Below are 27677 nucleotides of genomic sequence, written 5' to 3' on the forward strand. Positions count from 1 at the left end.
CTAGCTAAATCGGAACAACAGGAAGTGATGGGGTTTGCGGTAAATGTGGTCTTATCGTGGGAATGACGAACATGTTAAATTAGTTTTCTCCACACTTCCAGCTGTAAGAGACTGAACTTTGTTTTAGTTTTGAAAGAACGTGATTTAAAAAGCATCAAAAGCTCTTATTTTGAAAGCCTCTGAGATTTAGTGGAGTGGAAGTATAAAGCGTCATAAAACGGAAATACTCAAGTAAAATACAAATACCTTAAATTTGTACTTGAGTAAACAACCCAGTATCACGGCAAAGCATAAAATAGACATGCCGGTCCATTACAGCAAAACGTGAAATAGCAACGCTTTGAGCTGTCTAGGCGTAAAAGTTACACGTTTTGAAAGCGCGAAACTTACACGCATGTAAATGTCATGTGACCAAGGTCCCGCATCAGAGGCGACAAAGGACACAAAATCACATGGCTCTATGCATGTAGTAGGTTTAATTTTCCTCCACTACAGGAAAACGTGTAACTTTCACAAATAGTCTGAACAAAGCGTGTCTATTTCACGTTTTGCCGTGATACCGGCTTGCACTGTCCATGTGTCTGTTGTGTCTTTATGAATTTCCAACTGATCGTCAGACATTCAGAACAGTTAGCAACTAATTTAGTTGAAGGTTTAAAACATCCAAACACAGCACCATGTTGCTTTCATCCATCACGTTGCATCCATTCAGCATACTGTTTGTGGTTTAGGACTTTTAAAATCGTGATTTAAAAATCTCGTAGCCATATTTCCCGAGACACCGGGTAACACTTGTTATGCCAGAACTCCCAGATGGACATGAGTGACAGAGGGATGACTATCAACACCTTCTGGGATGACCGAGCCTCACGAGTCACATCCAGCCATTAAAGTTCTTATAAACACGTTCGTCATGGCAACAAGATGATGCGCTCGACGTTGAGCGAGAGCATCTCTCTTGGTGTGCGTGCAGGTGGAGGTGGAGGTGGAGTGTGTGTGTGTGTGTGTGTGTGTGTGTGTGTGTGTGCGTGTGTGTGCGTGTGTGTGTGTGTGCGTGTGTGTGTGTGTGCGTGTGTGTGCGTGTGTGTGCGTGTGTGTGTGTGTGTGAACGATGATGCAGCTGCAGGAGGAATTAACATGCGGAGAGGAAAAATTATTTAAAGTAGCGAGTTCGCCGCTGCCGCCGCTTTGGGACTCTGAGTGTGTGTGTGTCTCCTCATGTGAAAACATTTAATCCTCGTGGGGATTAAATGTCCTCAAAAGAGAAAAAGAATATTCCAGAGTCAGAACATTTCTACTTCTTTTCGGGGGGCTGCTTCGGAGTCAGACGCTGAGATTAAGATGGGATTAAGTGGAAATGTCAGAGGGGACGAATGGTTGGGGGAATGAATACAGTCAATGAAGTTCCTAACAAGTATGCAGCAGCAATACAAATGTGTGTGTGTGTGTGTGTGTGTGTGTGTGTGTGTGTGTGTGTGTGTGTGTGTGCGCGTGTGTGCGCGCGTGTGTGTGCTGACATGTACATGTTTGTTAGCCACTCCACTGAGCAGAAACACACTCGCAGCCACAAGTCATTGAAACTCTCCTCACACTCCTGCCTGCCTCCAGTTAGCAGCGGGAAGAGCTGAGGGGGGAAGAAGAAGAGGAGGAGGAGGAGGAGGAGGAGGAGGAGGAGGGCGAGTGATGACAGAGGAAACCGACAGCTCCATCTCTCCACAGACCGACGATCCTGCTGTGTTTTCACTACATCAGACTCCTTTAGACCGCTGATGACTTCCCATTTTGTTGATTGTGTTTCGTAAGATATAAATGTGCCGACCGGTGTTTTTTTTTTTTTTACATGTTTTAGTTCAGGAAATACAAACTGTTTGAGAAGTAGTTTTATGTTATGAGCTGCATTTTTTTGTTGTTGTTTAAAAGGTCAGTCTCTACAGGATTTCGCAGTTTTCTTTTGTGTTTGTTTGGATCAAAAATTTTGGATTTTATTGTGGTAAAATTGCGGAAATGAGCAAAAGTTGCAAGTCGAGGACAAAAATTTGCGATTTTGTTTAATTGCTACCAAATAAGGAGTAATATGTAATCACTTCCTGTGATAATAATCATACTGCACATCACAGAAAAGTTTAGTAAAACATTTTTTTTTTTAAACATTTTTGAACTTGGGGCTCAGTGATAAAAAGTGTCTAAAAGTGAAGTAGCTTTACAGAACAGACAGTCTGTGACTGTAATATAGAAAACAAAGGCAACATGTGCTGTCAAAATAAGAGCTTTAAATGCCTTTTAGATCACATTGATTCAACACTAAAAACAAAGTGCAGTCTCTTACAGCTGAAAGGTGGAGAAAAGTCAGTTAATATATTCCTCATTCCCACGATAAGATCACATTTCCCACGAACCCCGTCACTTCCTGTTGTTGCGATTAGCTAGCAGCAGTTTGTTTTGATGATGGCGGAGCCTCGCTGATTGGAAATGAACAGTTAGTTTTGGTAATAAAGTCAGTTTTGTTTGGAAAGACACACTTTGTGCCTTAACACTTTCAGCAGAGCTTCTGTTGGCGACATTTTTTGCGCAAAAACAAAAATAAATGACGGTAATTTTGCAAAATTGCATGATAGATAGATAGATAGATAGATAGATAGATAGATAGATAGATAGATAGATAGATAGATAGATAGATACTTTATTAATCCCTCAGAGGGAAATTTTTACGTTCTTAATTTTCGCAATTTACATGTGGAAAATGTATCAATTCAAGTTCAAATTAGCTTTAAATATACTGACAGATGTCTGTTTTTATCTTTTGACAGAGCCAGGCTAGCTGTTTTCATCCGTTTCCAGTCTTTGTGCTAAGCTAAGCTAACGGCGGCAAGCTGCGGCTCGACACGTACAGGCACGAGAGTGGTATCAACCTACTCATCTTACTTTCAAAAACACAGGGAATCTGCATATTTCCCAAATTGTCGAACTATATCTTGAACTAAGAAAGACACAAGCCACTAATTTCATTTCCAAGTCTGATGTGGTAAAAATCTCTCCGCGGAGTTGCGTCACTGCTCCGTGTCGAGCGTGCGTGAACCCGTGGTGCGTCCCGTCACCACGTGTGCTTTTTAAATCCGCGCATGAAAGAAAAAGGTGGATGTATCTCCTCACCAGCCGCATCAATTGTGAAAGGAGGCAGAGCGCGGAGCTGAGAGGAGAAGCAGAAAAAAAAAGGAGTAATGCTTTTAACGCGAACCTCTGGGTGAGCGTGACCCAAATGTCAACCCGGAGAACACTCAGTCATAAAACACGAGGCGGAAAACAAACACAAGAGAACGGTGGTGTAAGAAAAAAAAAAAAACGATTATCTGTTTCAAATCCAGACGTGTGGCAGGTTCAACGGCGGCAATTAAAGTTTATTTGTTTGTTTGTTTTTTCTTTCGTTCTCGGATTTCATTTCCCGCGGCGTGATTTTTAAGCTTTGAAAACCTTGAGAGCACCGCGGCAGCTTTAACACCACAGAATAGAACATGCGCTCTGAAAGCACAGGACTCTAAAGAGCACAGGTCGACTCTATCAACCCATGCCTATTTCCCATGTAATGTTCCCATTACTGGCTGTATATATATATACACATATATATATATATATATATATATATATATATATATATATATATAGGATGTTCCAGCTACGTAACCGCGAGGTGCAACAAAAACACGGCTCCGATCGTTCAGGCGTGACCTTCGCGTCGATCGATGACAATGAATAAATGCCCGGCAGCTATCCTTTACGAGTAAATGATCAAAAGACGGTGTTGCCGGATTAAAAAAAAAAAAAAAAAAAAAAATAGATGACAGCATAGGGAGACGTCCACCAGGTAAGGACAGAATCGGGCTGTAAAGGATGATAATACGTCGAGTGGCAACACGTCTCTTCATCAGATGGGTTGTGTAACATGATCCAATGTGGAATATTGAAATCATACTGGATCTGATTTTAAAAGGAAAAAATTCTATTAATTCAGATTTTATTCACGTCGTTAGTTAAATTTCCTAATAGATAAAAAGGGGACAATATTTACTTTCAGTTTTGATCCTGACTTTTGATTTTAAGACCACCCTGATTTGAGGACTAGTCCTATTTTAGGACGAACCCGATTATAGGATGATCCTGATTTTAGTACGAGTCAGATTTTAAGACCACCCTGATTACGGTGCGACCCTGATTGTAAGACGACCACGATTTTAGGAAGAGCCTGATTTTAGGACGATCGAAATTATAAGACAACCCTGATTTTAGGATGCCTCTGATTGTAAAATAGGACAAGCCAGATTATTGGATGAGCCTGATTTTAGAATGACCCTGATTGTAGCACGACTCTGATTGTAGGACAAATCCGATTTTAGGACCACCCTAATTTTAGGACGACTCTGATTATAGGACAACCCTGATCTAAGGATGACTGATTAAAGGACAACACTGATTATAGGACGACTCCCCTCCTCCAACGGGTTATTGAGAAAAGGATTTCTGGGAACGAGCAGCAGGTTTACAGTCTTCCTGTTGGGGAAAGTTTCCCCTGAGGTATTAATCGAAGGACAACAGATTCTTTGAAGACTCCTCTGTCATGCGAGAGAAAAATGAAACACGGGAGCCCACATTAGTGTATCTTGTCTATCAGTCAGAGACTCCTGCTCTCTGCTGTCAGCTTCTTCACAGCTCAGAATCATTTTCTCTGACATTCAGCATTTTTCAGACTTCTGTTTTTGAACTCATCGTCTGAGACAGATTTTCTCTCGGCTTCGCTTCTGCTGTAAAAAAAAAATAGTTTTTGTTTCATTAGAAATTGATTTCCTTCACGGTAACAGAAAAACTTACAACTTTAGAAACTCTGGCAGGTTAAATCAGGTTAACCAAATTCGCATACATAGTGCTGACTGACTCTGAAACACTCGGTAGAAACAATAGACTGTATATAAAAGTGTATGTGGATGTATAGCTCCCGGGTCTGAAAAGTAAGTCCAGTGCAGAAGTGCCTTGACCTGCAATACCACCAAGGGCCACTAGGGGCTGGCTAGTGTCATTCACTAAAGTCGCTCTTTCTTATTAGTTTTCTGGCGGTACATCTGAAAATAATGCCGTGAGCATGCAGAAAATTACACAATTAATCCCAGTAACAGAGTTTGCTGTGATGGATTCGCTATTACATGTAAATTTCAAGTCTCTGCATATTAATTTTGTATTCTGAACAGAAATAAATAGACAGTAGGGATTGTCTGCAGGGCGGGAAATCAATCGAAAACACGTGAAGCTAAATAAAAACATGCAAAACTGCCAGTGAGGTTCTTTAAAACTGGAACTTTCTGCTCACTGACTTGAGTTAGAAAAAAAGACGAGCTTCAGCAAACAGCAGCGCCTCATATCCAGAGTTTCTGAATAAAACAATTTTTTTCTTGTGGAACTTCCAGTCGAACTGAAGAAGCAGAAGCCTTTTTTTTTTTTTTTTTTTTTTATAGGTTTCTGTGTAGCTGTAACAGTGGCTCCACCTGACATCCTGTCCTTGACTTCACAGCCTGACTGGCAGCCATCATCCTGCAGGAAGCCCAAAGCCTGGATGAAGGTTTTTTGGGTTTTTTTAAAAACATTTTTTTTTTATGCATTTCTGCTCAGCCTTTAAATTCATCCTCCATCACGCTTTAAAACTGTTGGACCATAAATTTTTATCAAAAGCTCAGAGGGGCTTTGCCGGTGTGAGACCTCTGCACGCTCCCTGACAGGAATCAATCAATCAATCCTGCGAGCAGGCAGCGGAGCGCAGCGCGGCCGATCCATCGAACCTCGCGGCCCAGACGGGAGCCAATCATTGGGAAACAAAACAAAAAAAACACACCAACCTCTCTATCCCACAATGCTCGGCGCTCTCTCTCTGAAGCCGAGATTACGACGACGCACACCGACGTCGACAGCACGACCCGTCGAGCTATCAGCGTGGCTCCGAGCGCCGGGGATTAACGCACGCACAGACACGCAAGTTTTTTTGTCGAACACGTCAACAGACAACTACTTCTGCGGGATTCCCGTATCAAAGGCAGATAGATGAGCGAGCAGAGCGGTGGCTTAGCGTAAGCTTTGAGGCAAATGGGAACTGAAATATTAACCTTTTAAAAGGCTTGGCTGCAGACACACTTGATTGTGCCAATCTGCTTTGAGTGACTTTGACAAGGCACGGTGTCAGGGCGAGCGAGGGAGTGAGTGAGTGAGTGTATGTGTGTGTGTGTGTGTGTGTGTGTGCACCTCAGTCAGACGGAAAAATCCAAATTGTCACTCTAATCCCAGACAACCGTATCAAATCTCCCCGTTGGATCGCAATTCATCATTCGTAACACAACATTTTCAATGCCCGGCGCAAAGACATTAAATATAGATTCGTCTTAGAGTGAAGAAATATTTTTCTTGGTCCTCGTTGCTCCGCGGCTCATCGCGGAACCCTCAGACGACACGACCGGAGGCCTGCTGTGTGTACGCCGCCTCCTGCTCAGAGGAATACACTCACGTTCTGGGAGTTATGCTTATTCCCCCTTTTTTTTTTTTTTCTGCAGAGAGTTAGATGAGAGATTGAAATGAAGCTGAGCATAAAGACTGAGTGAGTGCAGGCCTGCATCCTAAATCCAACCCTTCCCTGTACGATGGACTCTTTTAATTCCTCTATAATTTGTATTTGAACGCGACAGAGACTTCTTGAAGTTGGACCTTGTGATGTCTTTGTCTGCAGTTGGGTCCAGTTAAGCAACGTTACACACACACTGTCTAAGTGCACCGCCTCTTTACAGCTAACGAGGTGAAGAAACAGGCGGGAAGGTTGCAGAAGACAATGCGGCAACCAACAGTGACGTCACCCGTTGGTTTGTGAACGGCCGTTATGAAGCCTCGAGATCGGATTTTGGCCGTCGCCATCTTGCTAGTTCGGAGCAGGAAGTGACCGTGTTTGGACGAGCTGGGGGAGGAGCGAGCGGTGGGTTTGGCTGATCTGATTGGAAACCCGACGATACTGCGTCCCGCCCACCGATAGCTGTGATTTGACTGCACCAAAGGGCCTGTCAATCAAACAGACACGCCCCCACCCCAAAAAACATGCTTTCTTTTAAGGCTTATTTTCTAAATCATGACGGGATTATTTTCAGATGGACCGCCAGAAAACTAATAAGAAGGAGTGACTTTAGCGAACAACACCGAGATAACTTGTGGAAAACATTTATTGATTTAGGATTTTCATCAGAGAAGTTGAATGGAAGTCTATGGAGGCTTTTTGGAGCCGACCTCTAGTGGCACTCGGTGGTATTGCAGCTTAAAACACTTCTGCATCTGCCTCATTTTATTAGACCTGGAAGCTGCAAACACTTTTATATACAGTCTATGGTTGGGACTTAATTAAAAATACACACTTTTGGAAGGTGTTCTGCAAAAGCCGCAGCTTCCTCAGACGCCTTAATTTGAAATTTCGTTACGTCAATATTTCCTTCCTTTCCAACACTGTTGAGTGTGAAAAGTGTCCTTCGTTTCACACACCGCTTCGAGTGCGTTATCTGCGCACTTGTAGCGCACTGCGCATTTCCATAGTTGTCAGTGTTTAGTTTAAAATAACCAATTTTGCGTGAGTTCGTTGACGTACGTTAAATAAGTTAAATCATGTAAGAGACATAGAACTGAACACGAGTCTACTGGATAAAACAATCCCGTGTTCGTTCCTTCCAACCACCCCAGACGTCCTCTCTGTGCAGGATTTATCCCTTTATGTACTCGGTCACCCGACCTCCTTCTTTGGCTCATAGACTGCACATAAAAGCGGAAGTAGCTGTTGCAGTTTAGTTGTATAGAGACTTATTTTAAACATGAGACAGGCTTGAAAATATGAATATCGTTATTTAACAGAAAGAACGAGTCCGCCTTTATTATTCGTGTCCAAGTTAAACACGAACATTTCTTCTCATTTAGAACCGGTTCTGCTGTTCATACTTTGATAAATGAGGTCCCTGCAATGAAGATAGATGAAAGAAGAAAAAAACCCAAAATGGTTCAGTTTCAACTGCGCACACACACACACACAAAACATGCAGGGCTTAAAACAGACATACACAAAGTTAAGCTTCAGTTAATTGCTTCTATTGTACAGAAGTGTCAGCAGCATCTGTGTAATCCTGCAGCCATCCTAGAGAGGATAATCCCGGATGCTGACGCAGGCAGCGGCAACTCACACTGAACGGCACACACACAACACACACAGACACTTCCAAACCCCTTTAAAAGAGCTGCACTGTGTCACAAAGGTCTGAGCAGACCTGCTGAGGTGGAGACAGCACTGGCAGTAAGACCTGCTGCTGCTGCAGGCGTCCTCCTTAGATGTCGACACCGAGGAAGGTTAGAACCGGGAGAACAACACAGGAGGCGTACCCCCCACCACCCCCTCCTTACCCTTCGCCGCACACACACACACAAACCCCACAATCCCCAATTCCTGAATAATTCGCTGAGATGTTGTCGTCTCGGGTAAGTTTGTTGCAGAAGCCCGGACCATATGTCGGCCTGTGCGGGAGACCGAGAGGCTGCAGCTCTCGCTTCTGGTCCTAATGAGTGCGGGGACTAATTGAGACGGCAGCTTGCGCGACCGACACTCCTCCAGCTGCAGCGAACGCAAACGAGGATATACAGAGCAGACACACACTCCGAAATGCAAATTGAAATTAAAACTGCGAGCAGTGATGTGCGGACACGGCCGTGGAGTTCACCACGGCTGATGCATGTGCCACGTTTCGTGAGGTTTCGAGCATCCCTTGAACCCTAGACAACATCCTCCTGTGTCATAGCGAAACATCAGATTTTTGCCGCATCGCCATGGCGACGCCCTTTCACGGAAACAAACGGGCTTTGCAATATATCATCATCAACGTTTTAACGCTGTTCTGATCCGAATTGTGTCATCAACGAGCTTGAAAAAGCACGTGAAAATTGCCAAAATGGTCGCCACTAAACTAAAGACGGCGGACTTCCTGTTGAGTTTCGGTCATGGTGCCAGAAGACTTTCTTTTAGATCCAGGTGTGATACACATGCCCACCGAATTTCGTCCACGTAGGTGAAAGCAGCCTTGAAATCTCGTTTTAGGGGGTGGTCAGTGAGCCATTTTGCGATGCCAATGGCCAAAACCTATAAAATACACAGGGGCGGATTTTTGTGCAAAGTTTAATGAGTTTTTGAGCACGTTAAAGCTGCCAAAAATGCATTTTATTTGCCAGCACTATAATATTATTGATAATTCTTTGCATTGTAATCGGCCCCTTGGACCACTAGGTGCTCAGGCCCTAACAAAGACAAACCCTGCCCATCAGTTTTATCCTCTGCTGAGCACAAAGCGCTGCGGCTGGATGTGAATGACCCTCACACGGTATATTTGTCTTTTAAATGGCTCGAGTTCTGCAGTATTCTGAGGTCTTTTCCTTGTTTTAACTACAAGCTGTGTGTCCTTTACATTAAGCCGTTCTCCGAAAGCACGCCATAACTTTTCACATTGATTTTTCTTCCCTCCGGGGAGATGTTGGTTTCATTTACAGTACAGAAATAAACTTGCAGAGCCGTGAAACCTGCTACCTTCGCTGAGCTCTCTCAACCTGTGGTAGAAAAGCGGCAGGGACTCATTTTACATCTCCTCGTTTATGATGCATTTGAGGATTCTCTGAAATTCTAAATGACATTTAGCTCGTCCGTAGGCTTCGGACCAAAAAAAAAAAGAAAAAAAAAAGAGCACTAAAAGGATGCTCATATCACACTAACACGTGGCTCTATGTTGGTTCATTCATTCAGAGGATTTATGTCTACAAACAAACACCTTCAGCATATTTAATCAGGTATTTGGTTAAAGGATGAGCCTGCATAAAAAGACAGATTAAAATAACAACAACCTTTTCTGACTTCGCTGCTGTCTGTGACAGTGGGCGCAAAGCTCAGCTGTTACTATAGAGAATTAAATGCCTCAAATACAAATGTTTAACAAAGAAAAAAGACGTCACCCATCGGTTTATGAAGCCTTCGGTTGGGCGTTTTGACCGTCGCCATCTTTTTTGTTTTTTTTTGCCAGAAAGGGCAATATTTGGAGGAGTTGGGGAGGAGCAAAAGGACCTGTCAATCAAACCAACCACAGCCCCAAACATAGCTGTGTTTGAGTCCTAATATCTCATAAATGGAACTCTGACTGGAAATGAACACTTATTTTTGGTAATAAAACCAGTTTTATTTGGGAAAGCGATTTTCTGTTGTAATAATTTGAGCAGAGCTTCCGTTCACGATGTTTTTTTGCGGAAAAATCGCAAGAATTTAGCAAAATTACAAGCTCTTGCAAATATTACGGCGATAGCTTGCATCTGCATTAATTATTGTGATGACAAGATCGTGATATCCTGCGGGTACTGATAAATTCTGTTGGAAGAAAAGCCTCTAAATTCATATTTTCCAGAGTTTATTCTGCAGCGTCTTTTTCATGCAGTGGTTTCAAAAAGAGTCTCTTCTCATAACCGCAGCTATAATTTAGAGATAAGACTATTTTCAGTATACTGGACTTCATGCTCGCACTCTGATGGATTGTTTATCTCTGACGGGATCTTCAGCCAGCAGCCGTCTGGAAGGTTCGCAAATCAATTATAAAAACTTCTGTTATTTACCCCCCCCCCTCCCCCTCCCAAAAAAAAAAAAAAAAAAAAAAAAAAGATCTGCACTCATGTAACTCATGTAAGACTATCTGTAGCTCGACCACAGAAAAGGGCCACTGCAGCTTTTCACTCCCTCAGACAACAGAGTATTAGATCTTCATTAAGACCACAGTGATCTGTATAATCATGCTAATCAGCGGCTCATATTCTGGGGAGCTCTCCTGGAAATAAAAGGTTAAACCCCCTGTAAGCCCACCTGTGCTGCCGCAGCTGATTAAAATAGGGTCACCTCCAGCTTTCTAACGGCTTCTGTTTCTCACTGATTCCCGACTGCTTTTGTCTCACATGTGCCTCTTCTTCTTTTTTTTTTTTCTTCTACCTGCCGGGTCAGCCGTCCTCCTGCAACGTGACTGGACTCGGCCAGCGTTCACTGTTCATGACTTGTGGCTATATCGCACACGTCTGATTCAAAAGGATGTAAAAACAAAATACGTAGTCGACAAGAAAATGACACAAAATTTCTTCTCGGAGTCAAATCTAATGGATAAAAACAATTCAAACGTTAAAACTGACAAAAAGATGAATTACTGGCAAATTAGTGTCGAATATAATCCCATAATCTGCTTCAAAGAGCCTTTTTTCCAAATCAAAATGTTGGGAGGGGAAAGTTTTGGGTCGGCCCGACTAAATATTCTCCTCTTTAAAAAGCAGCCCTCGGTTCCGCTAAATAGACGACTAGTTATCGCGCGTTTATGATAATAATGTAACTATTTAATATATATATATATATATAATTTTGGGGGGGCATTAGGAAATAAAGAGGTAATAGCTCATTTTTATACGTAACGTTGTAAACACTGCGCTGCGTGACAGAAAAACAGGAAACTATAATAACGAGCCTTCAAAATGTAACTTTGACAAGTACGAAGCACTGCTAACAAAGAAACGCAGTAAAGATTCCGACTGTCGGAACAACCAGCAACGGGACTGAACAATTCGTTCATTTATTTTAACCAAGCAGAAACCCACCGGTTCGTGAGCTGCCGTTCTGAAGCTTCGACTTCGGCTTTTTGCCATCTTGTTATCCCGGCGCCAGAAGTGACCATATTTGGACGAACTGGGGGAGGAGCGAGCGGTGGATCTGACTTGATCTGATTGGGAGACACTATGGCCCCGCCCACCTGTAGCAGAAACCCGACTGCATCACAGACCTGTCAATCAAACAGACCCAAAATGACTTCTGGAAAACATTTATTGACTTAGTATTTCATGAGAAAAGTTGAATGGGAGTCTCTGGAGCTGGAGCCTTCATGGAGTGAGCCCCTTAGTGGCCATCAGTGGTATTGCAGTTCCGCATTAGCCTAATTTTTCAGACCCGGAAGCTATGTCCACTTTTACAAACAGTTTTATATTCAATTGCAACACAGTGTTTTGTATCTGAGCCTGATGGAGTCCGTGTTTCTGCAGCTAACAGTGTGTGTTTGTGTGTAGCCTCTACTGTCTCTGTAATGCTGCATGAACCGGGTCCTTTATTTCCTTTTCTGGGGCAGTGAACTCGCTGCATAACATTTGGAGAGCTGTTCTGTTCAAACTTGGCCCTCTCTGCACTCTTTATGGCTGATTACAGAAACTTAATCACTGCTGTCAGCACGCACTTCTCAGCGGCTTCGGCTACGTGCTGCTAACGTCGCTTCTCACGCGCGAGAGTCGCTCACTTCCCACAGCGAGGACCTACGTCAAACTCAGGTGGCCTCCTTCATAAAGAGGACGATAAATTTGTCCGACGAGGCCCAGTTCAGAGTTTTTCTTTTTTTTTCCCCTTAGCAACTGATGAAAACCGGGTTGACTTTTCTCATCGGCAAATGTTAAATCAACTCTCATATCTGGACCATAATAAGGCCTTTATTTTACTTTTTCCTTGCAATTAATTAAGACATCAAAGTATTTTTTTTCGAACCGTTTTTTTTTTTTTGTTATCATGAGTGCTTTTACACAGAATGTGAATATTACTTAGCAAAAAGGCGACGCAGCGTTTGTCGTAAGGAAGTTGATTTTTTTCGGGGCTGTGAATAAACGCGCCAACCAATCAGGTATTTTTTCAAATTTAAATCCGTTGTTATTTATGTATTTGAACTTTTTTGCGGGAAAACAGTCGCAAATTTTCAGCGTGTTGTTTAACCATCCTGTGTGTAAATACCTTTATTCTCTAGGTTCTGCCAGCAGTTAAATGTACATGTGTGACTCCCACAGACTGTATATAAAAGTGTGTCTAAAAAGTTAGGCCGATGCGGAAGTGCCTTAATACCACCGCAATACCACCGCGTGCCACTAGAGGGTGGCTCCAAAAAGACTCCAGCTCCATCGACTCCCATCCAACTAGTCTAATAAAACTCAAAGACAGTACATTTTTTTCACGAGTTACCTTGGTGTTGTTAGCTAGTCACTCCTTCACTCCGCTTCCTGGCGGTCTGAAAATAATCCGTCACTAATTAGGAAATAAAAATCAAATAGACGTGTTTCTGTTCCTTATCACCATTCGCTCCCCGGATCGTCCAAATATGGTCACTTCCTGCTCCGAGCTAGCGAGATGGCGCCGACAAGAAAATCTGAACTCGAGGCCGTTCACAAACCAACGGGTGACATCACTGTTGGTTGCCGCTTGGTGACTCCACAGAAACCAATTTAACACATAAAATAAAGCAACTTATCAACTTCCTGTGTAGCCGTGTAAATATCCACGTCCGTATATATATCACGTATACACACACACACACACACACACACACACGGCCATTTCTGGACTCACTATAAAACAGAGGCCGACAGTAGTTTTGTGTTGCACTTCTATCGTTTTGTATTCTCTGCCCCCCCCCCCCTCCATCACACCTCCCCCCCTCCATGTTTCCTCTCCGTCTCTCCCCCCCGCCCCCCTCGTTCTCTCTGTCTCTGATGCTTACTTGGCACAATATCCTCAAAAAGTTTGGAGCCCGAGTATCCCATTGTATAATAAGGCCGGGGTTATTCAACCAGAAGAAACAATCTCCGCTGCCCCCCCCCCCCTCAGTTCCATTTTTCTCTCCTCTCACTCACAAGTAATAGAAAAGGATAAAAAAATAAAAAAAAATAAAAAAAACCCACAAAGAACAAGGTGAAGGAAGTTGTGGAGGAAACCGAGGTGATGCGATGGGAGAGGAGAGAGGTGCATTACAAGATGGATGGTCTTTTGAGGGAGCGACATGGGGGGGATCTATATTTTTTTTAATTTAAGCGGACACGCCTCATTGATATTTGTACAACAAACACAAAAGGCGGTTGCGGGTCGATGAAAAGAGCTCCGCGTCGCTCTCCGCGTCGTAAACCGCGGTCGGCTTTTGCTCCACACAGCTGGAGCCCTCGAATCTCTACTCAGCTGTCAAGCTGTCTTTCGAGCAGATTATTGCTCTCACCCCGAGAAATCAGACCACGCGGTGATCCAGCCTATCTTCGCACGCAGGCACAATCCACGCACGAGAAAGAACACACACACACACACACACACACACGAACATGCACACGAACATGCACACGCGTGCACAATCACAAGCCGGCTCGGTGACATTACATCTCTGCTGGGGGAGCTCATTAAACACAGACACCGACGGGGTGAGATGAAAGCAGTGATGCAGCGCATGATAAGGAGTGTGTGTGTGTGTGTGTGTGTGTGTGTGTGTGTCTGTGTGTGTGTGTGTGTGTGTGTCTGTGTGCGAGTGTGATCGAACATTTGTACACAATCGCGGGGAAAGACAGGAGTGACGGGGATTAACAGGAAGACTGAAGCCTGCTGAGAAATTATTGATGAATTCATACACACGCACACACACACACACACATACACACACACACACACACACACACACACACACACACACACACACACACACACACACCTTCCCTGGACCGTCTGCGTGGTTAAAACAAACAGCTTGTGCTGCTCTCCACCTGCTGCAGGAAATAAGGAGCTAAAACCGACACGAGGAGCCTCCACAGCAGAGCTGGTTTTAGGGTGAGGGGCTTTGTGTGTCTGTCCTCATCCTCACAGCTGTAGACGGACCAGCGATCCGATGCGATCCTCCTCAACCTCCATTCCCCGCCGGGTCAAGCTGATCACAATTCTCTCCCCATCACATCCTGATCTGTTGTTACCGGCACCACCAACCTACCCACAACGTTTATCATCATCATGTCTCTCTATGCTGTTCTTTTTCTCCGTCCGCTCTCCCCTCAACCCAACTTTCTGGTCTTCCTGTTCAAAGACAGTTTTCTCTTGATGCTGTTTTCTTATTAAAAAGCAGTTTTTCTTTCCCTCTGTAGGACGTTTACGTCCTTTTACAAGGGAGTTTTTCCTTCATGCTGTAGGAGGTTTTCTTCCTGTTAAAAGGCAGTTTTTCCTTCTCATTGTAGGATGTTTTCTTCCTGTTAAAAGGCAGTTTTTCCTTCTCATTGTAGGAAGTTTTTCTTTCTTTTAAAAGGCAGTTTTTCCTTCTCATTGTAAGAGGTTTTCTTCCTGTTAAAAGGCAGTTTTTCCTTCTCATTGTAGGAGGTTTTCTTCCTGTTAAAAGGCAGTTTTTCCTTCTCATTGTAGGAAGTTTTCTTCCTGTTAAAAGGGAGTTTTTTTCTTCATGCTGTAGGAAGTTTTCTTTTTGATAAAAAGGAGTTTTTAGTCAGTGCTATTTAAATTTAATTGAATTCATCCAAACAAAACAGGGTCTAATCGCCACGGACTTTCATATCCCTCACATTTCTCTTGTTGTTTTTGCACATGGCCATAAAATATTGTATTCGTTGACACAGTTTGAGTCTATCCTGATTGAATTCATGTTTTAGCCTCCCGCACATCCAAGATCATCACACCGACAGAGAAAATAACTTCACTCACACTGCAAATGTCATTACTGATTAATCTACATGTTATTTTCTCAACACGTTTACTCAACTACTGTATCTGTCTGACAGCTTTACTAGTTTCTTCTGAGATTACAGTTTTTACAGCCGTCGTGTCAAGTGAAACTTCGTCGCCTCGAATTTAGCGACCCCAGATTTGAACTTTCGTGGCACAGAGAGATAACGAAGGTGACTTTTCTTACAGCCCGGGCGCAAACAAACACCACGCATGACAGATAGTAGCAGTTCCGATGAGTGCAGTCTTCAGTTTGAGGACCGTTTGGTGATTTAAACGTGCGTCTCCGGGGAGACGCGGGGGTTGTTGTGGTCCCTCAGAACTACGGCGGTTCTTAAGACGAGCTGATCGACCGCATCACAAATCATCACAACAGCTACAAAGTGCAGTAAAAAAAAAAAAAAAAAACAGACTCGATGAATAAATCACGACGAACATGAAGCGTGCCACTTCGAGCTTCCAGTGAGGAGATGAAAAAGCATCAGATCCGCACAGAGCGACGGAGGGGGAAAAAAAAACTGCAGCCTTCCTCACATTACTACATCAAACAAACGGAGAAACCATCTCCTAACATTTCGGCTCCGACGAGAGCGCGTTTTCAAGTTTTATGTTGTTGCACCCTACTTGCAGACTACACAGCACACCCCCAAACCTAACCCCTACCCTGAACCACTAGTGTATATGTCCTGTCGTAGGCGTGATGTGTAGTTCTCGTCCATAGATTGACCTACTTGTCTTCTTCTGCCTGCTGAATTACAAACTATTGGCTGTTTTTATCTCTTTGAACTGCTTCCTAATATTCACATAAAAGTATCGTAGGCGGAAATATGCTGTAATATGTATTTCTTTTATCCAATTTTCGGGAAATTCTGTCGAAATTAGCGCTATATTAGAGTAGTAAATGAGCGAGCTCAGATTATAAACGGCGCGCCTGCGACGCTATTTTCGTCGGATCTGATTTGGTCATTTTTGGCACGTTTTTGTGAAGCTTCTCTGACTTCCAGCCGAATGCCACCGGTCGTAGCGTCGACGTAGCAACGCGATATATACATACGACAAGGAGTCTTGAACAGGGTGTTTTATTTGGAAAATTGAGCGCTCTTTGCTTTCCTCCGTCCGACTTCCTGCCCAACCGATTTTCTCGTTTCAGCTTGCAATTTCGATCCAGCGCAGGAACGACTCCGCCTCTAACGATGAAAACTGAAATATAAAGAAATAATTACTGAAGCTGCACACATTGAAAGGCCAATTTTGTTTTTTTAACCTGAATGACCCTTCACACCCTCCGAATTATGACCCACAGGTCCGTCGCATGACTTAGCGCCCCCAACCATCATCAGGAAGAAGAGCGCTGATATTTTTCACCGATGTTTTGGTTCGGTTTACGGATCATTATTAAGGCTTAAGGAAACGTTGTGGACTTTTGTTGCCATGGTTACAACAATAAATGTAACGTTAATGTAACGGAAAAGTCGTGGCTTCAAAGAAACGTTAAGAAACGCAGCCTCCTCTGTTAAAGCCCAATGTTTCATCGACGCGTCCATCCACCCCGACCTCCTCCTGCTTCAGGCCGTGACAGCGTCACGTCACTTCCTGCTTAGCTCCAATCAAAACTATAAGCCACCAGAGGGCGCTGTCACGGTCCAACATAACAAGCTGCCCACACAAAAGAGCTGTGGGGTTGTTTTGTTTTTTTCATAGCCGGAAATCCTCAAAATCAGGTCTGAATTTAATGAAAATGTGAAGAATTATAACTTTAACTTTTACACGCTAACCAGTAACGGCAAAATCTTCGGTTTGAATCCAACCAGCAACCTTGTTTACATCAACCTCCGATAAATCCAATAAATGCATAAAGAAATGCCTCCCAAAAATATTATGGGTTGTTCCTTGAAGGCTATGACCACGTGTTCGAGCTAAAGAAAAATGTATTTTATAATAATGTTCTCATAAATAATTAATCATTTAAACTTATATCAAGAAAACGAAAACAAATATTTACTGGTTAAAGAATCTTAAATGTAAATCTCATGCGGCAGTGAACTGGCTGTACTTTTGGACGACTGGTCTGATAAACAAGCCACAAACTGTGTTTTCTAAAATATTTTCAACACTCAAGCAATTAATCCAGAGAGCTGTGAGGTGGACATGAAGTATCCATGGTAACCCTGAGGGCATCACCAAGGTCGTTTTCAGGTGAGCCACAGAAAACATTTAGAGAAAGGTGCCTTTTCATGTACCAAACAAACAAACAAATAAATAAATAAAAGCTTCCTGCGTTTTACAGAAGTCATTTTAAAAGATGATTCATCAGCAGCCTCCACAGCTGCCTCCGTCATCACTCAAACATCCAACTTTCCTCACTCTTTCTGTCAGCCGGCTTCCTGATGTGAATGCTCAGACCGAAGGAACCCCCCCCCCCCTTTCCTCGCACCCCCCCTTCCTCCTCACCGTCTCCCACTCTGCGCGTGGACAAACAGCCTTAACCGCAGAGCTTGTTGACAGGTGATTTCCCCCCCCCCCCCCCCCCCCCATCGGCCCCCAACATCCCCCTTCTCCTGCCTTCACTGTGCTGCCTGATGATCGAGGCTCCCACGCACATGAGTGGGCTCCGGTCCACATTGACACGCGGGATTGCGCGTGCACCCTCCGGACACTCCTTGTGTGCCAAAACACTGTTTTTGGAGCTGCTCCCACAGTAAATAGCCCGAAACAGCGTTTATTTCAAGACTTCAAAAGGGCTGCTTCAGACTCTCTCCTCCTCCTCCTCTTCCTCCTACGAGGAGATGTCTCAAAAACAAGACAGGAATGCCCAGAGCAGAAGCCAAGACGCATAGGATTTAGAGTTTCCCCCTCTCCAAAAAAAACAAACAAAAAAAACATACAAGGAGGGTTGCGTTACACTGCTTTGTAATGTGCACACAAGAAACAACAAACCAGCCCTACCTCCTGCCGTGACGCTGCTCCACAGCAGCCCGATCCACAGCACCGCGGGGAGGCTGCCGCGGAGTCGGTACCGGAGCGAGCAGGCGGCCGGAAGCGGCGGCGGTGGCGGCATGGCGACAAAAAGCCGGTCCGGAGAGGAGAAGAAATAAAAAAAAAAGCGCGGGGAGAGAAAGAAAGAAAGAAACCGAAGACGAGCTCCCGGCGTGTGTGTGTGTGTGTGTGTGTGTGTGTGTGTGTGTGTGTGTGTGTGTGTGTGTGTTTATGTGGCTGGTTTGTGGTCAGTCGGTCAGGTGGAGCCGGTAACGTCGCGGTGTGAGGGAGCGGAGAGGGGTCCGCATGTCAGAGCAGCATCCTCCCTGACTGTGAACGGAGCGCCTCCTGCTTCTTCTGCCTCCGATCTGTCCTCCTTTTCTCCTCCGCGGACTCTTTTTGTCCTCCCTCCCTCCTCGCACTCAGCCACACTGCCGCTCTCTCTTTTTCTCTCTCTCTCTCTCTCACCCGCCCACCCCCTCCACACACACACACACACACACACACAACCTGACCTCAATGATAATGAAACTTTCAGAGACCGTGTGTGTGTGTGTGTGTGTGTGTGTGTGTGTGTGTGTGTGTGTGTGTGTGTGTGTGTGTATATGTGTCAGGGTGACAGTTGTGGGCTGCAGTAAGATCAGGACACTCTTACATAAGATGGAGAGAGAGAGAGAGAGGCCAAATAACGCTGTCCCGTGTGTAGTGCAGATTTACTGGATGGACGGTGTGTGTTTGGAGGGGTGGGTAGTTGTTGACTTATGAGCCATCTCATCCCCCGAGCTGGTAATCTGTATAAGTAGCTGTATTTCACCGTGGCAATCTACTGCAACCCAAAAAAAAGCTATACAGAGGGGCCGGACGCACTAGCGGGGCGGATAAAATGCTGAGTGGGAAACACCACAAATATTCAGGAAAAAAAGTTACAAAATTCGACCTCGTCAGCAAAAAATAGCTGCTAAAGTGGCCTCAGTGTTTTAATTTTCTATTATTGGATTGATAGTACTGATGCAAGCACGTGTAAGCGTGTTAATGATGGTAACCGGCTCGGGTGGAGCTAATTTTACATGTTTTATATACCGTCAGTGGCTTAATTTACTGAATAATATTCATTATGTTTTATATGCTAGTTCGAGGTTTGAATTTTTTGGATCTAATGCAGATAATCTTGTGATTTGTAGAAGTAAATTCCACCACTTAAAACTGATTTTTAATCGACTGTCAAAAAGGTCAAGCTCGATTGGTTAAGTATTCATTTGCAGTAGTAACTACGAGAAGAAAATGTCTGATATTTTGGTGCTTATTTACTACTCTCATGTCTGTACAGTGAATACGAAGCTGCTGGTTAGCTTCGCATAGCAGAACGAAGACTCTATATCAAAGTGGAAGTAGCCTCCGTGTCTGACGAGTGAAGCCGATGCGGAAGTGCCTTAAGCTGCAGTACCACTACAGGTCACTAGGGGCTGGCTGCAAAATAGTCTGGATACGCTGCTCGTTAGCATTGGCTCAGCTACTCTGAACGGCGGACCAATCAGCGACCGGTGTCGGTGGATTTTTGTTTTTCCAACGTTAAACGGAAAACAAACGGCAACCGTTCAGCTTTTGAAAAAAAAAACAAAAAAAAAACGCAGCGCTGCCAATAAAAATATAAGACAGAAATAAATGCTGCTGCTTTGCTTTACTGTTGATGCAGCGAGCAGCCAAATGTAAAACATATAGAACAAAGAAAAAGAACGATTGTGTTGTGACAGTTATCACGACGATGACGGTGCCGTACGCCTCTTCCTGGAACTTTCCAATGGTCATACATGTTGTTGTGGCCGTATTGGTCCTACAGAGGGCGCTCAAACCGAAGATACATTTCGCTTTGGTCGTAGACTGTTTTTTTTGTCATGTTGTATTTTCGGTCCGACCGCCCTACATCTTTCAGGTCGGGTTGTTTTCGTGCTGATGACATGAAAGTCTGAACCGTTCATTAAAAACTCTGAACTAGTTGTATCCCGTTTCTTTAATTCCATTCAAAAAACAAAACTTTATGGCGATTTACATTTTACGCAGGTTTATGTGCTTGGACTATTTCTGGACTTATGAGGGACAGGTGAAATTTTGTGTGGAAAAAAAAGGTTTTTGACTCGAAAAAAAAAACGGAAGATATTTGTGTATGTTTGAGAGCGTACGAAGTGCTCATTACGGGACATTACGTGGGCTTCTGCAGCTTTAACACCGGTGATTTTCTCCCCCTCGTGAAGCCCTCCACACCTTTTGGATCCGTACGTACGTCGTGGAAAGGATCAGATGTTCACAGTCGACGATTTTAGCCGTTAATCAGGGTTCCCTTTCTGCAGGGCAGGTCAGTCAGGTCGTCAAGGTAACGTGGTGGCACCTCTGTCGGCCTCTAACGTTGTTAATACCAGCCTGGTTTCTTTCTCATTCTCTCCTCGGCTCCACGTTTGGTTTGTTCGACCTTGAACTAGCGAACACATTTCTCACCTATCCGTGTGTCCCACTCACCAAAACTCCATCTTTAAACCTCTTGTTTATCTGGTAAATAGTTGTTTGTCTATTTAAAAAAAAAAAAAAGAAAAGAATATTGGCATTTAAACCCGTCACCGAGCCGGTTTGTGACACGATTCTCTTCCGGAGGAACGAAGGTCGACCGTTGGGCACGTCGTGTTTTCACGCTTCTTTAATCAAACACAAGCTGTGAACACAAGCATGAACCTGATACGTTACAAAACAAAAAGAACTTCTTTTTTTTTTTTTACCCATCCAGCAGGTACAGAGCGACATCAGGATCCATTTGCTGTTATGTTTGCGTCCACCGGATGAGTCAGCCCAACGTCTACTCTCTTTTAGCTCTGTTTTTGGTCAACACCAACTCACGGGGAAACATCTGGCTCTGCAGCTGCTAAATGCGCCACTCTGTTCTCCCGTTGGCTGGCTCGACTCCCATTCAACTTCGCTCACAAAATACAAAGTCAATAAAGTTTTTCCACGAGTCATTATGCTACCATTAGCTGGCTTGAGTTTCCGCTCAAGGTGGGCGGGGCATATAGTGTCCTCGAGTTCCCAATCAGATGGAGTCGGATCCACCGCTAGCTCCTCCCCCGGCTCGTCCGAATATGGTCACATTTGGCTCCAAAATAACAAGATGGCGACGGACAAAATACCAAACTCAAAAATACCCAACAGGCGACGTCACTGTTGGTTGCTGCTTGCATAGAACCAGCGGTTAAAAGCACCTGTAAGTACATTTACATCAGTACTATAAGTATAAGTACAAATTATTTGTAGGTTTACTTTACTTGAGTATTTCTATTTGATGCTATTTTCTCCTTTTGCTCCACGACTTTCATGCGACAGCTTCAGTAACTGTTCAGATGAGGATTTGACACAACGGAGGATAAAACAAGCTTTTAAAACCAGCAGAACATTGCTGAAGTCTTGCAAACAGCAAGTCGGCTCACAGCTCATATATTTATGAGTTGTTAACAGCTCCACCAAACAAAACTTCTCACATTTCCCCCAAAAAAATTCGAACGATACGACATCTCAGGAAAAAAAAAAAAAAAAAATTAAAGAGAAAAAAAAAAAAAAATCCAGAAATTGAAAACAGATTTGTGGATCATAATTTTGTTTTTTCTCCCAGTAATCATCTGGCATTTATCTGCCATCCCTGGATAGAAAACTGGACACACTGATGCTGCACTATTAATAATCTGATGATGTCATATATAATCAGATATTAGTCAAAAAGACCAAACCAGGACTTTTACTGCAAAAACATGAACTGCATTTGGCTTTTAAAACTTTTGTATTTTTACTTTAGAAAAAAAAAAATGTATGCAGGACTTTTACATTTTGCTCTGAAAACTTACTTTAGTATGACTTTTCACGCAGGACTTTTACTTGTAAGGGAGTGTTTTTTTTATTTTATTTTTTACTTTTCTGTCTAGCTCTCTCTGTGTTTCTCTTCCGGTAAAAAAAACTTGTATTCTCAGATCCCGCGAGTTAAATATCATCAGAAGTGACGTAAGTGTCCTCCAAGTTTCCAGAAAAACAACAACACCGAGCTCACGAAAACAAAACCAGAATTCATTTTACTGTTTTTTTTTTTTATTTTTTATTTTTTTCCCCCCGCAGACCGATCGCGTTTCAGACTGCCGGCCCTTGTGCTGCGTTATAACTCGAGCTATTGTCCTGCCAAGTTTATTATCCCGAGACTCTGAACGGGATCATTGTCAAGATGAATGAACTCGTTGATATTTTTTGCCCCTCTCTCTCTCTCTCTCTCTCTCCGTGCCGAGGCTGGAAGAGCTGCGCGTTTTTTGTTTTTTTTTCTCCGCTCGGTGGCTGTTTGCCAACGCGACAGAGCGCCGTCTCCTCCATCTCTGATAAAATGATTAGACGACGGCCTATGAAGGAGAAGAGATATCATGATATCTGTCTAAGATCAACCCCCCCCCCCCTCCTCCCCCGCACTCCTCCTCCTCCCCTCGGTAATCCTTCACTTCCTCTCTCTCTCTCTCTCTCTCTCTCTCTCACCCCCCCCCCCCAAAAAAAAAAAAAAAAAATCTCATCTCTTTTATCTCTCGACTTTCCTGCCATCCCTTCTGGTTCTCACACTGCTGTTTGTGTGTTTTCTTCACAGATATACATTAGGAGGGGTGGAGGGGGGTGGGGGCAGTAAGCCTTCCGCAGTGAAGCCGACCGAGCTGCTCAGCGACAGCGCTTCGTCTCTCCTTCGCACTGCGTAGCAGCAGAGGTGCAGAGGTCACATTGAACCGAGAGCCGCGCGCAAAAAAAAACAAAAAAAAAAAGAAACAAAAAAGTGTGATTGTGGTTGTTAAGAGTTGTTTTTTTTTTAGTTGTTGTTGTTTTGTTTTTTTTACAAAAGAGGAGCGAACACGGGTAAAAAAAAAAAAAAAAAAAAAACTGAGAGGGAATTAGTGATCACACCACAAACAGACTGAGTGGAGCTGCAGTGAATTTGAATTGGAGCGGATAAAGACAAAAGGTTTGAAGGCAGCCGTGAACAAAAAAGGAAAGACAGAATTTAGTATTTCGTTTGTAAGCAGCTTTGTCTCGGAGAAAGCGTTCACATAGATGCTACTGAGATGTCGGTATTTTAAAGCAACACAATAATCCTGCAGTAAATAAAGAAACAAAATCCTTCGCTGAATGTTATAATTTTCCATTTAAAAAAAATAATAAATTTGGAAACCACAAACTGTATATAAAAGTGTTCGGAGCTTCCGGGTCTGGAAAATGAGGCCGATGCAGAAATATCTTAAGCTGCAATACCACCGAGTGCCACTAGAGTTTGGCTCCAAAAAGCCTCCGGCTCCATAGACTCCCATTCAACTTGTCTAATTAATTAAAGTTAATGAATTTTTTTTCTATTAGTTATCTCGGTGTTGTTAGCTAAAGTCACGCCTTCTTGTTAGTTTTCTGGAGGTCCAGCTGAAAATAATCCATCATTAATTGGAAAATAAGCCTGAAAAAGATGTGTTTTGGGGGTGGGCGTGTCTGTTTGAGTGACAGGCCTGTGGTGCAGTCAGGTTACAGCTATCGGTGGGCGGGACGCAGCATCCTCAGGTTTCCAATCAGATTGAGTCAGATCCACCGCTAGCTCCTGCCCACAGCTCGTCCGAAGACGGTCACTTCCTGCTCCAAACCGCTCCGAACAGGCAAGATGGCGACGGACAAAATCTGAACTGGAGGCTTTGTAACGGCCGTTCACAAACCGAGGGGTGACGTCGTTGCTGGTTGCCAAAAAAAAAAAAAAAAACTTAGATTAGAGAAAAATGACAGTAATGGTTAGCCGAAAACAAAAAAGAAAAGCAAAATATATCCAATTTGTCGTCTCCGCGACTTGACCCTGTCCTTCCGGGCAAAAGTCTGCTGCCTCACGGTGTCCATCGACTGACATTAGTCACATGACCTGCCTCTGTTTACCTACGTTATTCTCACGCCTAAACGACCGCCGAGTTCGTCAAACACACGTTTCCCTCCAGTGGACGGGCGTGGGTATTACACGCTTTGCCGTGATACTGGGATGAATACTCACTAGAGTGCTAAATATGTATTGATTTGCCATGAAAAAAAAATAGGGCACTATTTTCTCTCCAGAAAAAAAGGCGGGGAAATCAGTACGTTTTGATATTTTATTCGTAATCGAAAGTCTGATAAATCTTCAGACGTGTTTTGGAATAAAGCTTTCCTCTGGACATGTTCAGAGGTAAAAAAAAAAAAAATTTAAAATACAGTGGCCTCTTTCAGAAGTGAAGCTCTTTGAGAAGCCGCTTTGAGATTCACATGCTTTTTATTTTTTTTTATTTTTTTTTTTAAGGGGTTTTGTTGACATCAAGGAAATTATAGAACCTCACAAGCCTTCTTGTGAAACCAAAGTTTTTCCTTTGATGTGTTGTTCACAAAAGGCACATTTTGTACCCAATCAGCGTGCAGATAAACATCATTTCTTGGGCAACACGAGATGCCGAGGTCAACCGGCACAAACGCTGACGAGCGGGGAAAAAAAACACAACAAAAACAGACGAACAACGTCCTGCTCCCGTTCTTCATGTTCCGCGCACTTACTGCACTTTCCCCACTACAATGTCTTCTGCACAATGCCCTGTCCACAAGAGCTGCCGGGGTAAGGGGGGGGGGGGGGGACAATAATTTAGGTCAGTGAGCAGGACGGTTTTCACACCGAGGCTCTGCTTCGGTTTGTCTGGGACGCAAAATGAACCAACAATCCCTCCTATATGAGCTCCAGGACCCAAACACAATGCAGTTATTTCCCCTACGAGCTCCTTCCCTCACACACACACACACACACACACACACACACACACACACACACACACACACACACACACTGCAACAGCCTGTGTGTGTGTGTGTGTGTGTGTGTGTGTGTGTGTGTGTGTGTGTGTGTGTGTGTGTAAGACGCCCTGAGGCGGCGGAGATTTGCTAAAGTGGAGAACGTGTAGAGCTCCTCTATTGTTAAGGTTCCCTAACAGGCCACATTTGACTACACCGGCCTGCAGCAGTCAGATAACGCACAATAAAGAAGCGGTGTGTATATCCAAACAGCAGCTCGGCTGATCTGTGGACCGTTTTAGCCGGCAACGCAGCAGACATATCAATTATGTAAAAAGCTTGGTTCTAACGTTATTGATCGATATCATCAACGGGATTTATCCGGAGTCGTTAGCCGCTGACGCCACGGTCAATCGCAGCAGTCGATCGGAGAGCGGAGCGAAGCCGCAGTCCCGTGACGCAGGGCGATTACTGGAAATCACACGGGCAATTACGAAGCCAGGACAATCAGGCGCAGTGTATATGATTTCTGCTCCGTCTGGGTGCGTAGCTGGGAGAATGCGGGGCGGCGGAGATGTAATCACCGAAAGGAAGGTCTCCTACCGATGCGGCATACCTAATGTGCAGCTGTTCTGCAGCTCCTCGAAGAGCGCCGCGCCTTCACGGGCTTCAACATCTACGCGAGGAACCCGTGAAGAGAATGCAGATTTACAACTCAACCACTTAAAAAAGGAAGACAACGGATGAGCGGCGTGTCAGCGCTCCTGTGTGTCGTCCCCCCCCCCCCCCCCCCCCCCTCCCCCGGAGTGGCCACTAGGGGGGGCAGCAGAGACGAGACGCGAACATTTACGTTGAAGTTTAAATAACTTGTTTTTCTCAGGCAGCATGACCAACAGTTAACGCAGGAAACGGATTCATCTTCCCGGTGAATGTAAATCCAACATTCGCTCTCTTCTGGCTCCGTTTTGGGTCGCTGCCAACTCCCCAGGAAAGTACGAGGCGCGATCCGACGGTTCAGAGTCTGCTCCCGTCGAACCGCGGCACAGCGATGCAGACGGAGCAGCAGGAAGCGGCAACCTTCCACGAGGAAGTGCTCCAAGTGGATCTCTATCGTCTAAAAATGTAATCAACACAAATTATTGTTTTTGCTTTGGATCGGTATGAATCCCTGTGAATCACTCTGGACTCCAGCTGATGTTGTAAAAGCCACATAACGTTCAAATGGGATCGTCGAGGGGGCTGCGAGTCGGAAGAGCCACTTGAGATAATCAGGTCAAGAGTGGCGCACCGAGCCAATCAACCGAGGTGTCGACGTGGACGAAGGGTTTTGTTTCCGAAGCTCGGAGCTCCAGTCACAGTGGAGATGATTAAAAAAAAAAAAAATTCCTCGCAGGCCTTTGGAATGAAAATATTCGATGTGGTCGATGGTAAAAAAAGGGGATTACTACCGTTGTCTAAAAAAGAAAAATAATCAGTTTAAAAACTTTATCTTTGCGAGACATATCAGCATGGTTTTTATTTTTGTGATTGTTGCGATTTCAAAAATGTTTAGATTTGAGGCGGCTTTTCTGAAAGACTGCGAAACAGTTTGAGAAGTTTTATGTGATTTTTTTTTTTTTTTGCAGTAAAATTGCAGGAATTGGCAAAAAAAAAAAATTGCATGCCAAGGATTTTTTAATTTTTTTTTGTAACTACTACCCAATAAAGAATGACTCCTATGTAATCACTTCTTATGATAATAAGCATCCTATACATCACAGAAATATTTTAATATTTTGAGAAGTCATGTTTTGTTATTATGTTTTCTGAATTGAAAGACCCATCACGGGGCTCAAAATGACAAAAAGTGACAAAGCTTTGCAGAACAGACAGTCTGTGACTGTAAAACAGAATCCAAAGGCTGCATGTGCTGTCAAAATAAGAGCTTTAAATGCTTTTTAAATCACATTAATTTAACACAAAAACAAAGTGCAGTCTCTTACAGCTGGAAGTGTGTATAAAATAAGTTTAACACATACTGTATGATTAGACTAATACGTGTGGTTGCCTAATTCTCTTGATGACACCCCATTTTCCATAAACCCCATCATCTCCGTCCCCCCCCCCCCTCCACAGTGAACCAGCATGTTGTAGTTTGTTTTGATGGTGAGACGAGAGGATGAAGTAAATGAGGAGTTATTTTTGCCGATAAAGCGAGTTTAGTTTGTGAAGTTTTACGCTGGGCCGTAAAAACTTTCAACGGAGCTTCTATTTAATGCTT

At 43.8% G+C, this 27677-nt stretch overlaps 1 protein-coding gene across 1 annotated transcript in view; it reads right to left on the reverse strand.

The window, feature by feature from the left end:
* Positions 1–18671, reverse strand: part of LOC138204846 (seizure 6-like protein) — a 46123-nt gene extending 27452 nt beyond the window's left edge. Inside the window, 1 exon segment of the mRNA XM_069160404.1 lies at positions 18560–18671. Within this exon segment, the coding sequence (XP_069016505.1) occupies positions 18560–18671 (112 nt within the window).
* Positions 18672–27677: the final 9006 nt, after the last annotated feature.

The sequence above is a fragment of the Embiotoca jacksoni genome, unplaced genomic scaffold, assembly GCF_022577435.1.
Source record: "Embiotoca jacksoni isolate LCO1_2020_lvr unplaced genomic scaffold, fEmbJac1.0.p SCAF_10, whole genome shotgun sequence".
In the NCBI taxonomy this organism is placed as follows: domain Eukaryota; kingdom Metazoa; phylum Chordata; class Actinopteri; family Embiotocidae; genus Embiotoca; species Embiotoca jacksoni.